Here is a 14233-nt window from a genome sequence, read left to right as displayed (position 1 = left end):
TCCATTTTCCTGGAATGTTCCACGTGGCTTGCCCCCTTACTTCCTCAGGTCTTTGCCCAAATGTCAGTGAGGTCTTCTCTGACCCATCTATTTCAACTTGCACTAGCCTCCCCTCCCTCATCTCCCTTACATAGCTTCATTCTTTCTAACGCTCATCATCACCCTAAATACTACATATTGTGATTATTTTCTGTCTCTCCCCTAATCCCTATGTAAGCCCCTTGTCTGCTCTGTTCACTGCTGTTTCCCCAGTGCACACAGTAGGTGCTCAATACTTGTTCAGTGAATGAAAGAATGGTGCCTGACACCTTTCTATTCCAAAGGTTGGTCTTGTACTTCGAGATGCACTGAGCATTAGGGCCAGATGGGCGGGCAGAGGTGTGGGAATGTAGCAAGGGCTAGAAATGCGGGGGGCACCTGTTCTGTGCGCGGGATTGGGGCCAGGCAGTCACCCTGCGAAGGTGCACAGACATGATACTGACAGACCTCACCGTACCAGCCCACCAAAAAATGTGTTTGCCGGACTGGCCTTCACTTTTCCTAATGCTGTCACGTTAGCAGCCTAATGTTTGCTTTCTGGTCCCAGCTGTGAAACTCTGCTGCATAGAGATACTACAGAGGAACTTAACAAGTATGTCATGAGTGTCTGATATAAAATAATTCCTTTTCTCATTCTGAAAACAAAGCAAAATAAAACAGGGTCGGTACAGTTGTGCTGTAACTAGGCCACAAAACTGGAGAATTGAGGCAAAAGCATTGTCATATGTAAGTGATAGTAGTGGAAATGTGAAGAAAGTTCTTTGCGTTGTCATGGCTGCAGTTCCTGCCTTGATCAGGTGGGCGCATACAACCAGGGCGTTCGTTCAGGGCGACCCGCACGGATTTTTGGTGGTTTGGGTGGAAGGTGCCAATTGCACAGCCTGGGACCCTTTCTTACCCTGGGGACCTCGCTGCTGCAGGGCGGGCTCCCGGGGAGGGGCGTGTCTCTACCTGGCCCCGCCCCTGAAGCCCCGCCCCTGCCCGGCACCAATGAGCGGGCGCACAGCGTGGGCGCAGGGAGTGGCCGCGCCTGATAAGGAGGCGTGGGTGGTGGGTGCTGAGGTCTGCTGCTAGCCGTTGGTGGGGCCCGCGCCTGGGTGTGCTGCAGCGGGAGGAACCCAGGTCCCGGGCCGAGGCTGCCCCGGGAATGGTTTTAGTCAGCACAAACATGGCTGCGGCCCTGCGATCTGCGGGCGTCCTGCTCCGCGATCGGCGTAAGTGGGGCTGTCGCGGCCGCCGCCGAGGCGGGGACAGCGGGCAGCTGGCGCCTGGGTCCCCGGGCCTGGGAACTTCCAAGGAGCGGCGGCGGGCTGCGCAGGAAGCTGCCCGCGGCGGGGCGAGGGGCGGAGAAAGGATCCGGAAAGGGGCGCTCCACTGGGAGGGGCGAGAGTGGGTTACGTGGGTCCCCCGAGGACCCTGAGAGGCCGCGGGGAGGGGTCCCGGAGTCACATCGGTCAGCTGGGTGGCCGTGAGCAGTGGCTGAATTTCTAAGAGCCTTAGTTCTTATCTGTAAAATAAGAATAATGATAGTCGCAGGATTGTTGTGATTTCGGGAGGCAGAGTGTGTTAAGGGCCTGCCACAGAGACAGTACCGTTGGCATCATTATCCTCATTATCACCATGGACATCTGCCCTGGGGTTCCCTCTCTGGTGGTGGAGGTCACACTGTGCCCACTGCTGCCCTGGCCCCTGGCGTCACCCTGTGCTCACTTGTCCTTGGCAGCAGGACCCACCGCGGGGCAGCTCAGGCTAGTATTTTCTAGAGATATTTGGAGAAGAAATAAGACCCATGGACAACCTCACACTTTTCTGATACAGACGTGAATGTAGGTTGTGTCCACAGGATGAGCGGACGGGACTCTGGTTCAGACACACCTGGCTGGGTCACTAGCTCTGCAGCATTCCTGTGACCCCCCTGAGTGAGGCTACCTCATAGGCTTGCCGTGAAGATTAGCAGGATACAGGTAAAGCCTGTAGCACAGTCCCTGGCACACAGTAGATACATAGATACCTCAAAATGTTCAGTTATTATTATGTAAAAGGCTGCCACCTACTAAGATGCTTAATTTGTATATTTGAATGATGACTGGACACAGACCTGACTTATTTTTCTAAGAAGTTCCCTAATTCATCAATCTGTCACCTACTGAAAAGGAGTGGAGAGTCCACTCTGAACCTCCATATCTTATTACAGGTGCCTTTGTTGGAAAAGTAATAAGGACCCAGTGTCCAATGACAATCAGGGCAGTGGGAGACGAAAGACATTATCTTTTAAGAAAAGGAAGCACAGTGCCAGTAATGGGGCTGAAAGAAGTATCAAATTAGTCTTTTCTTTCACTGACCCTTCCTGTGGCAAAGAAAGTCTGACAGGCTCTAGAGTTGAGGTCATAGAACAATATGAGAAACGTTAAATGCTTTGTTGTCCAGGTTATAAGTAACCAAGTGGAAGGATTCAGAAACCACAGCAGAAGTAGATTTGAAGTTCAATTGAATTACAGACTCTGATTTTAAATGTAGTTATAATACTTTATCTTGTTTTATATGAAGGGATTAACATCTGGGTTAGAAAAAATTGAGTAGTATTTCTCAAAATGAATTCTCAAAGTAGAAAAGCAAAGTTTTACACTCTATGTTTTTAGCATAGTACAGAATTAATAAGAAACTCCCTAGTATATATGTATATAGTATATACGTATATTTTAGAAAGTTAATAGAATAAAGAATTATTGTTTCTTTGTGACGTTTTCTTTCCAGATTTTTTACGTTAGGCATATATGTCTTTTGTAATTGGAAAAATCAAATCTAGAATAATAAAAAAGAATATCAATGTTTAAATTAATACATGAAAACATTCTGGCTCCATACTAGAAAAATAACAATTTTTTTCTTAAAGCCTCCCCTCGCCAAGTGTTTATTAATAGTTACAATACAGAACCTTATTTCTGTCAATTTTTAAAATGATACTCATGTTTATAAGGACCTTTTGAAATAATCTTCATCTGCTGTGTGATAGAAAAGGGCTGCATTAGGTACTTGTGTATCTTGTTTTCTACCCTCCCACGTACCACCCCCAAGCATCCAAAATATTAAATAATAGTTTTGGAGAATCACTTGATACCCATGAACTTCTTAAGTCACAGGTATACTTTTGAATGATTCACCTATTGGGTGTGTCCAGGAATTAATGAAGTTTTGTTTTCTTACATCATCTTTTCTGCATATCCCTTGGTTTTATAGCTTTTATTGTTTGTAGGCCTTCCAAAGGTAGACCAGTTGTCCATGCCAAGAGTAGGGTTAGAGTTACCTGGTCTTAGTTCATAAGTGGGCAGATCCTTAGTATTGAGTGTTCTTACTTCATGCATTGTGCCAGACACTGTTCTTGGGGCTGGACATAGATTTTTAAAAATTTTCCTAATCTTTACAACAGCCCTGCAAGTTTGGCCTTATCACTGTTTTACAGATGAGAAAAGTGAGGCTTGGAGTAGCTCAGTGAGTTGCCCAATTACTGTCACACAGCTTGTTTGGTCCTATCTGGAATTTCTGCTCAGATCTCTCTAGCTCCAGAACACACACTCTACACCACACGATGCTGCCTGTGCCTTTGAATTTCTCTTAAGCTGTGAGCTGAGTGCATTCAGGAGTCTCATTTGGTTCTTTGAATAATTACTTTAAACTTATTTAGCTAGATTAGCACTAATCATTTGGTAGGAGATACTCTGTTTTTCTGGAGTCTTCAGATCATCAAGGGAGAGGAGTGTTTTAGAGAAGTCCTTGAGAGGTGGGTGTGTTAACCCTATGTCCTGAGCAGAAAGGATCCATCATTAGCATCACCTTCTTTGAGAATTTATTTAACCTCAGAGAAGAGAATTTTGTAAGTAGGGGGCATGGCAATAGTTTTCGGCAGCTTGAAAACCTACCAGCTCCCAAACTGTACTAAGCAATGCTAATGTACTGGTTGGAGACTCTAGTCTCATCCTCATTCCCCACCCCTACCCCACCCCCTTTTAAAGTTTGCAGGAGGAAATCTTATTATATTACCAGCAGTCAAATTATGTAATGCCAAAGTTCTATTCTGATACCCCATGGAATCTGATATAACCTCATTTATATAAGGAATTGCAGACATCGCAGCTTGATTGAGAACCTGGTTAAATCTCATCGTGCAGTTCAGAATTGAACTTGTCTGAAATAAGGAGATGTGAGTTGGTTTGAGACTTCATGTGAGCGGAATTGAAGTTCTTTATGTCAATCTTTGCACTTCTGCTTTGAGTTAATAAGGATTTTTCAGCTCAAGCTCACGTAATTGGCTCTGTTGGGAATGTGCACAATCTGGATAGTTGGAAATCTAAGTGGCCTGGAAATATCATTCTCCTATATTTTATAGACCTGCTAGGTGATAAAAAAAAAAAAAAGAAAAAAAATCAGAGAAGGTGTAGTCCCTACGCTCTAGACACTTACCAAGGAAAAGAATACTGGTACCAACATATGAGGCAGGCCCTGTGAAGAGTGCTGCACTGCCTTATCTGCTGTAATCTTTACACGGATGCAGATAACAGGGTTTCACCATTTTACAGCTGGGGAAACTAAGGCTCAGAAAGATTATAACCCAGCCCCAGTGACATTACTAGTAAGTGGCAGAACTGGATTCAGAGTCGGGTCCGTTGGTCCACAGCCCGGGTTCCTCACCAGAACACCTTTGACTCGTAAGTAGGAGGAGGGTAGAAGGAGACTGATCTCAGGCTGGTTTCAGACCCGCTGGTTTGAGACTGGGGAAGGGAGGTTGTGTGTATACTGCGGGGCACGGTAGTAACTACTGTCCTGCATTTTGCGATCTTGAGTACCTACTGTGTGGTTTCAGTTTAATTTCACTCTGTGTTATTTAAGGATGAGTACCCTTCATGCTATAACTGGGTATGGCCCATGGACTCCTCGATCCAGATAGGCTCTCCAGGCCCACAACTAACTTTGTGGTGCCCAGGACAAGACCCGTATACAGCAAGCTAACAGACTGTGAATTATGTTCTGTTCTGCTGTGCTGACAAGTAGACCTTGCTAACGGCCTGGAAGGGTGAACTCTTGAACTCTTCACAGTTCCTGCAGAAATGCCTCGGCCTTGAGAAAGTTGCCTCGGGCGGGCAGACTTCCCTGCTTCTCTTCCCACTCCTGGCCTGCCCGGCATGGTGAAGAGTCTTGTGCATACTCCAGTGTGTGTGTATGTTCAAGCTCCATTCTTGACCCTATGAACAGCCACCAGTCGGCTACCCTTCAGATCAAGAATTGCTTATACTGATGGTGCGATCTGCCGTCAGGAGGATGGATGCAGGAAAGAGGCCTGTGCCAGACCCTGGAAGTGGAGCTTTTGGGGCATGGAATTCTGAGGTCCTGGGTCCTGGGAGCCTGGTCAGGAATGGGGGGCATGGACTCTGGGGGTCCATGAATCCTTGGCCATGCAGATGGCATACCCCATGGGGCAGGGTGCAGAAGGAGGCGGACCAGAATCGGCCCTTGAAAGCAGAGCACCTCCGTCCCCCGGCCCTTGTCAGAGTCCAAGGGCAATTCTGGGGTTCTTAGTTCTGGTACTATATTGGAGAAGGCTAGGAGGCAGACATGAGATCTGTGCAAGTGGTGGAAAACTGGCCCAGTTTCCACTCCTTAAATCAGTGTTTCTTAACCTTTTCTGCAGGCTCCTCACCTTTCATATGAGCAGTATGCTGCCGTCATAACATGCATGATCTCATGAGGGATCACGTCAAAAGCGGCGGCCAAGGCAGTGAGAGGAGGTGTGTGTGGCTTCTAAAAAGCCTCCATGCAAGTCCTGCAAGCCATCCTAGGGGACGCCATCCCACCCCCTCAGAGAGGTCTTAAGAGCCTTCACCCGCCTGCAGTGAAATGCTGGGGAAATCACCTCTGCTGTAGCATCTCTATTAAATTTTAGATCCAGGAATTATGCTCTGAGGACCTCTTCAAAAGCAATTACTTTCCAGCTAGATTTCATGCTGCCACTTTACTTTTGTCACAGTGGTATATGGTGGCTCAAGGGCCTGTCAGCCACGGAGGTGCCAGTCGAGTGCAGCCACAGCAGCAGCTGCCACAGAAACAGTCCAACGTGCCAGAAGCCCCAGACCTCAAGTCCAGCCGGGGAACAGGTACGAGTCTAATTTTAGGTACTAATAAGGATTTCTCTTTCTTGACGCAAACACCGGTGGATACCAGCTACCTAGGAGCAGAGGTGTTGGGAAAACCCAGCATGTAAGGAGTGGTATGTTATTTTCCTGGCTTGCTTTCAATAGCTGTGAAACTTATAGATTGCACCCCCAATTAAGGCTTTAAAAGTGTTTTTGAATTTTGATAGATTTTTTACATTTTCTGTTAAAATTTTTTTCCCCAGCTTTATTGAGGTCTGGTTGACAAATAAAAATCCCACAGGGCTTTTGTTAAAGGACACAGAGTTGAGTACAAACAATCTGCAAATCGTGTGGGAATTTAGTTTTGGAATATGTCCCATAACAGAAATTATGTGTATGCTGGAAATATGTTTATGAACCTAACATGATTATACTTATGAAATACATCTCCTGTGCAGGAAAAGGAATAACGAATCCACCAAGAATTTCTGTAGTAAACTGTTAAGGCAGTGAATATTATTGTAAATGCCATAATGTGATTTACAGTTTATTAAAGAAACAAAGTACGTTCCCTACCTCACCTCTGCTGTTTGCGGGTGGACGTCAGCAGGCATGGCGTTGCTACTGGGTGTCCTCTTCAATATCAGAGGCCACAGCTGTTTTCAAGTCTTCCTCTGGTACAGAGGCAACAGAAGACTGCAAAGGTCGCTTTTTAGATGAGTACACAGATAGGAGTAATGCACTTTAACACTGGGCAGAGAGAAAGTAGCTGTGAACTATTAACGCCTTGACCTTTCTGGTAGACCAGATGTTCCACGAGAGCTTTACAGCTTTGAAAATAGTCATATTTTGTGTTTGTTACTTTTAATTGTGTGATCCTGGGTATGATGATGGAGCACTTAGTGAACTGAGGTTTGTTGGGGATACGGCAGTAGTGTGGGGTCCCAAATCATCTCCTTTTGACTCTCCGGCCTCCTGAAAAACCACACGTGGGAAGGGAGACAGGAAGCACAGACACTGTCTCCATCCTGGGGGCATGCCCAGCAGGACGCCACTCCTCCTTGCCCCCCACGGCCCCTCTTTTCTCACCTCAGCCATAGTACAAAGTGCTTTAAGTATTTAGGGTTTGGGGTAAGTATTCGGTGTAAACTGAAGAACTGATTGGACGTGGAACCCTGGGAGAAAAATTATTTCATTACTATGTTATCCTGGTGGCAAAAGTCAACAACATAAATTGCCTTAAGGGCTTCCCTGGTGGTGCAGTGGTTGAGAGTCCGCCTGCCGATGCAGGGGACACGGGTTCATGCCCTGGTCTGGGAAGATCCCACATGCCGTGGAGTGGCTGGGCCCGTGAGCCATGGCCGCTGAGCCTGCGCGTCCGGAGCCTGTGCTCCGCAACGGGAGAGGCCACAACAGTGAGAAGCCCGCGTACCGCAAAAATAAATAAATAAATAAATAAATCGTCTTAAGATTAAATTATTAAAATTGAATAAAAATCTAAAAAGACTCCCAAATTCTAGTAAGTAACTTTATATCATATTTATACAAAAGAAATCGGTTCATTTTAGAAAATACAGACAGGAAAAAAAAATCACTGATAATCTCACCACCCAGTATTTTGTCTCTATACCTGTATCTATTAATATTTACTCAGTATATATTTATCATAATGTGATAATACTACATATATTATTTTTATAACTTCCTCTTTTTATTTAATGTCTACCACATAACTGTAAAAAGTCTACATAATTTTTATAGCCTGAGAGTATTTTATTAAATCTTAATTTATTTATCCTATCTCATGTTATAGGGCACATAGGTTATTTCTGGGTTTTAAATATTAGAGATGATGGGGCTTCCCTGGTGGCGCAGTGGTTGGGATTCTGCCTGCTGGTGCAGGGGACACGGGTTCGTGTCCTGGTCCAGGACGATCCCACATGCCGCGGAGCAGCTGGGCCCGTGAGCCATGGCCGCTGAGCCTGCGCGTCTGGAACCTGTGCTCCGCAACGGGAGAGGCCACAGCAGTGAGAGGCCCGCATACCGCAAAAACAAAAACAAACAAACAAACAAAAATTAGAGATGCTGAAGTGGTGAGTGTCTTTGTGAGTCATTCTGATGCCAGATATGATGAAGGCCTCGTGCTGCTTAGTGCTCAGACTACTCTAGACAGTGCTACACTACAAATTTGTCCTCAGAGGGCTGAGTGGTACATGTTTTCAGGCTTCGTGGGCCATTTGGTCTTGTTTGCTGCTATTCACCTCCCCCATCATAATGTGAGAGCAGCCACAGGTGATACGTAAACAAATGACTGGAACTCTGTTCCAATAAAACGTTTTTTAAAAAAATTAATTTATTTTATTTATTTATTTTTGGCTGTGTTTGTGTTGGGTTTTTGTTGCTGCGTGTGGGCTTTCTCTCGTTGCAGCGAGCGGACGCTACTCTTCGTTGCGATGTGTGTGCTTCTCATTGCAGTGGCTCCTCTTGCTGCAGAGCACGGGCTCTAGGTGCACGGGCTTCAGCAGTTGTGGCTCATGGGCTCTAGAGCGCAGGCTCAGTAGTTGTGGAGCACGGGCTTAGTTGCCCCGTGGCATGTGGGATCTTCCCGGACCAGGGCTCGAGCCCGTGTCCCCTGCTTTGGCAGGCAGATTCTTAACCACTGAGCCACCAGGGAAGCCCTGTTCCAATAAAACTTTATTTACAAAAGTAGGCAGGGGGTGTGTGGGCAAATGTGACCCATGGACTGGAGTTTGCCAAACCCTGTTCTAGAGGCAGCATAGATCCTCTGGCCAGTTACATCTTGGAGATTTAATGAAGAGCTGGGATTTGTTTTTTATCTTGATGATGACTTTATATAGTAGAATAGAATTAATCTGTTCCTTTGTTAATGATGAGCTTAAGTTTTGGTTTGTCCAGTTAATAGTTCAAAGGAAAAACCTCATATTTTGAGAGTGCAAGAATATAAATGGCAAAATGTGGCAACCTTTTCAAATGAGAAGCTTTCAATGTGTTTGCCGTACACGCTTTTACATTCAAACAAGGGGAACTTGACCATTCAGACTTTGGTGTCAGATGTTCTGTGTCTGGAGGGGAGAAGAGACAGCAACCCTTGACTAAAGCTTTGCAGTTCACATTCGGGAATAGACTAGGACTAGGGCTTCCTAATGCGCCATTCGTCATGCACAACGCAGTTTTGAATTAAGGGCAAGCGTATTTAGGTATTTTCATGTATAAGATCAACATGGTTTGCAAAACATGGGTTTGCAGGGTAGAGTAACATCCCATTTAAAGCCACTCTTGTTCTGAGCTCAGGTGTTATAGATGAAAAACTGTTCTAAATCCTGTTTGCACATTGATGCCCTCTGTGGCTTAGGTAAGTCTCTTAGCGTGGGGTTTCTTAACCAGTAATCTGTTAACTGGCAGCAATCCATGGAAAAATGCACTTAATTTATTGTGAGTCACAGCTTTTGAGGGTGAGAGACAGAATCCCAGAACACCAGTGGCCTAAGTAGAAAGATTAAGGGAATACTACAATTTCACAATATAATGAATCTGGAATTTTCAGGTATCAAGAAAACAAAACACCAGTTTGTTAATTCATTGATAGGACTTCTGGCCCGAGGGGGTAGAAAAGTTATGGAACAACAACTTCAATGTGGTTGCTTGGTTTAGTAAAAAGAGATTAAACCCCTTTCCTCTAACACAGTGGTTCTGAGCAGAGGGTGGGATGGGGGATCATTTTTGTCCCTGGGACATATTTGGCAATGTCTGGAGACATTTTTGGTTGTCACAGCTGGGGTAGGGTGTGTGCTATTGCCATCTAGTAAGTAGAGGCAAGGTTGCCACTAAACCTCCTACAAAGCACAAGACAGTCCCACAACAAAGGATTGTCCAGCCCCCAATGTCAGCAGTGCTGAGGTCAAGAAACCCTGGCCTAAGACAATGATGCGAAAAAAGTGAATTTGCTTAATCTATATAATGGGGTCTAAATCAGAAAGTCCCTGAGTTCATTGTAATGCAGCACTTCCCTTTCCCCAGAAATTGGTTCTTATTTTGAAAACTTAGGCTGAGAATTCAGATTTCTACTTCATCCACCTATACTATGTTTGATCAAGAAAATGGTTTCTACTGGTATAAATTTGACACACTCTGTTGCCTAAAATTATTGCCAAACATTATTAACATTTTTTTAAAAATTACAATTAAAATGTCATCATGATGTCATTAGCTCTAGAACACTTAAAGAGCAATTTTCCAAACGAGACCCATCTCAGCAGGATTGCTGTGGTCACTGCATTAGCTAGAGGTGGTCTTGGCGTAGGAGATTCGGAAAGTAGCCCCCTCGGCATTTGTAACAATGGTGTTTTAAATCGACATCAGGCTGCTTGTTCCTCGGCTGCTTTATCAAGAGTGAATGGAGAGGATACCCATACGTTGGAATATCATTCAGCCACGAAAGGGAAGGAAGTACTGATTCATGCTACAATACGGATGAACCTTGCAAATTTTATGCTAAGTGAAAGAAACCAGACACAGAAGGCCACATATTATGACTCTATTTCTGTTAATAGGCAAATCCATAGGCCCAGAAAGTAGATTAGTGGTTGCCAGGGGTGAGGGAGAGGGAGAATGGGGAATGGCTGTAACGGATAAGTGGGGTTTTGGGGGCTGAGGAAAATGTTTAGGAATTAGATAGCTGTAATGGTTGCCTAACCTTGAGCATATATTAAAAAACACCAAATTGTACAGTTTAAAATGGCAGGTGTTATGGTATGTGAATTGTATCTAAATGTTTACAGTGCACAAAAAGAAAAAAAAGGATGAGTGGAAGAAACACTCCTCGTCCTTTCTTTTCCCCACCGGCAGCCTCTTTCACTCCTGTCACAGGAGGAAAGACAGGCCCGCAGTTCTCCACGCTCCCATCTCAGGCTTTGACCTTGTGGCTCCGACCAGAGTCATGGTCTTCTGGTGGCTTCTGGGTCCTGCTCTGGCTCCATCTTGCCCCCTGGCTGGTTTAGGAAGAGAGAACTCATCCTGGCCTGGCTCACTTCGGCGGTGCAGGCCTCAGAGCAGCTGTGGATTTTATAAGTTTACATTTTTGCATAGTCCTTTTTACAAAAAATTTCCCAGAAGCTGCATGACTTTCTTTTTGTTTCCTTTTGCTCATCCAGTGGTTGATTCTTTAGCCTGGGACTAATTTGAACAATTCAGAACAGTGTTTTACAGGAATTACCTAAGTAGTGGGTTTTAGATGAGGGATGGCGAGGTGAGTGTAAAGTGAGAAACGTAGTTTATCACAGCAGGGGACACTGAGCAGGAGTAAAGGCAGGCTCTGGAGAAGGAAGCAGAGTAGCAAGAAATAATTTAAGCCATTAATAATTTAATAATTAACTAACGAGAAGGGAGTAAATAAGGGCTGATAGTTTACTGGGGAGGTTTAAAATTGTAGGGAAACCCACGGCCCCTCTGTGTAGAATAGAACCTACCGTTTGTGCCAGCTTATGCTGAATAAGTACATTATGCACTTAATTCTCAAAATAACTTTTTGAGGTAATTGGTGGACTCTCTATTTTACAGATGAGGAAACTTAAGCTTGGAGAGATCAGGTAACCTGTGTAGGCACAAGGCAGTCATATGAACAAGTGTTTCAGCCTCAGGACAATTTTAGGTTTACACCTAGACCCTCAGCCCCCAAAGAATGGGGTCTTTGTTCAGGGCTGACAGTTTAATAGAGGAATATTTGGAGCCCAGGGCAAGTCCAGGGACAGGGATGGAGCTAGACGGTGAAGGTCAGAGTCTGAGCTGGGACCTTGGACTGTGCAGAGCTGGAGGCCTCATGTGTTCACTGTGATGGCAGTGAAGAGATCTGTAGCTTTTCACCTTTGCATTGAACAGATTAGATGAGAGTTTGCTAGCAGAAACAAAATTCTACCCTAGAAGTGTTACAAATCAATTGTTGCCTTTTGATTTATGTAGGAAGCCGAAAACTGGAATATTAATGCTGAACATGGGGGGCCCTGAAACCGTCGGAGAAGTTCACGACTTCCTTCTGAGGCTCTTCTCGGATCGAGACCTCATGACACTTCCTGTTCAAAAGTAAGATACATGTAAATGCCTATACTTATCCATAACCTGTGCAGTGCATTTTGCCTTCCACGTATCTCAGTTCTGTAGTTAAAAAATAAATAAATAAACGGTTTTAGTGCACATCTGGTAGTGCTAGAGCAGCATTCTTATTTTCTATTAGTTATGAGAAGGCTATGATGTAAGAAGAATTGTAGGGGATAGAGAAAGCAAGTTAGCGAGGATTCCCCTTGGGCCGTTTCCTTCCCAGAGCTCTGGAAATTGCAGCGGTCTGGACACAGCTGAAGGAGCTATAAAGATGTATTTGTACTTTGTACTTAACTAACACTCAGGGAATCAATGAGTATTATTCATTGGTGCTGTGGAATTGAGTTCTTGCCATCCTTCTTCCCTTCCTTTCATTCTTTCCTCCCTCTTTTCTTTCTTTATTTTTTTTTTGAGGTATGATTGATATTTGCTGTATATTTTGATGTGTATGATTGAGTTTCACAATATCTTTTTTTAAAAATTGGAGTATAATTGCTTTACAATGTTGTGTTAGTTTCTGGTGCACAGTGAAGTGAGTCAGCTATATGCATACACATATCCCCTCCCTCTTGGACCTCCCTCCCTCCCACCCCTCTCCCCTATCCCACCCCTCTCCCCTATCCCACCCATCTAGGTCATCACAGAGCACCCAGCATAGGGTTTTGTTTTTTTTTTTTTTGCTGTCCGCGGGCCTCTCACTGCTGTGGCCTCTCCCGTTGCGGAGCACAGGCTCCGGACGCGCAGGCTCAGCGGCCATGGCTCACGGGCCTAGCCGCTCCGCGCATGTGGGATCTTCCCGGACCGGGGCACGAATCCGCGTCCCCTGCATCGGCAGGCGGACTCTCAACCACTGCGCCACCAGGGAAGCCCAAGCATAGGGTTTTTTAATAAAAAAATTTATATATGCATACGATAAAAAATTGCAAATAGTTAATAAGTGTTTATAGTAAAAAGCAGGTGTTTCTTTCCCCTTGGACTCCAGCCTCCCACCTACCCACCCCGGAGGTAAGCACTGTTAGGTCCAGAAATAGTCCAGGCACATCCAGGTGTATATATACATGCGCACACACACACACACACACACACACACACCTTTTTTACACAAACGTGAATGTACTTATGTACATCATTTGGCACTTTGCTATTTTTTGTTTTTGAAACTTAATTTTTCTTGGAGATTATTCCATAACAGATTATATAGATCTGGCTCATTCTGTTTTCATGACTGTATGGAATTGCACTGTATGGTCATACCTTAATTTATCTAACCAGTGCCTCACTGACGGACACTTAGATTGTTTTCAGTGTTACAATGAACATTTGTGTGCATACGTCTTTGCTCACGTGGGCAAGTATATCATAGGATTAACATGCATTTTCTTAAATAAGAGGGCTGCACGCTGCCTAATGTCTTGTACGTCCTAGTTCCTATTATGTACAGGATCCAGAGGTGGTAAGTTAGTAGCTAGCACACAGCCAGGTGCTCTGCACAGGTGTCTGAGCTCCTGAATCTTCAGGGCCTGCTGCTAGAACAGCTTGTAGGGCAGGGTGGCTACTCCTCAGAGACTGTCTGGTTCTCTCTCTCTGATCTGGGCCGAAAGAGCAGGCTGTTGTCAGTGATCTCGAGCTTCTGTTTTTAAAGGCGTGATCTTAATAGGCTCTTCTTAAAATTTTGCTTATCTTTTTTTTTTTTTAATTGAGTAGAAAATGTTTCTGAGGTTACTTAGCTGGAATAAAATGATTTCAATGTTCAATGATTTAGTAAGCTGGGACCATTCATTGCCAAACGCCGAACCCCCAAAATTCAGGAGCAGTACCGCAGGATTGGAGGCGGATCCCCCATCAAGATGTGGACTACTAAACAAGGGGAAGGCATGGTGAAGCTGCTGGATGAGTTGTCCCCGCACACAGGTATGGTGTTTCTCAACTCACATCTCACTAGGTTTGTTCTTTCAAAG

The 14233-nt window shown here is 44.9% G+C and overlaps 1 protein-coding gene across 2 annotated transcripts in view; it reads left to right on the top strand.

The window, feature by feature from the left end:
• Positions 1-1070: 1070 nt before the first annotated feature.
• FECH (ferrochelatase) overlaps positions 1071-14233 on the top strand; it is a 35765-nt gene continuing 22602 nt past the window's right edge. The window contains exons 1-4 of one of the 2 annotated variants that reach the window (XM_030868025.2): positions 1071-1253; positions 6059-6185; positions 12141-12260; positions 14038-14186. In XM_030868025.2, the coding sequence (XP_030723885.1) occupies positions 1187-1253; positions 6059-6185; positions 12141-12260; positions 14038-14186 (463 nt within the window). In that variant the 5' untranslated portion in view covers positions 1071-1186. The remainder of the gene's footprint in view (positions 1254-6058; positions 6186-12140; positions 12261-14037; positions 14187-14233) is intronic. The other variant, XM_070047019.1, reaches the window with a different exon arrangement.

The sequence above is a fragment of the Globicephala melas genome, chromosome 13 (genome assembly GCF_963455315.2).
Source record: "Globicephala melas chromosome 13, mGloMel1.2, whole genome shotgun sequence".
Lineage (NCBI taxonomy): Eukaryota > Metazoa > Chordata > Mammalia > Artiodactyla > Delphinidae > Globicephala > Globicephala melas.
Note: the sequence above shows the minus strand (reverse complement) of the source record. Positions and strands in the feature narration are given on the sequence as shown.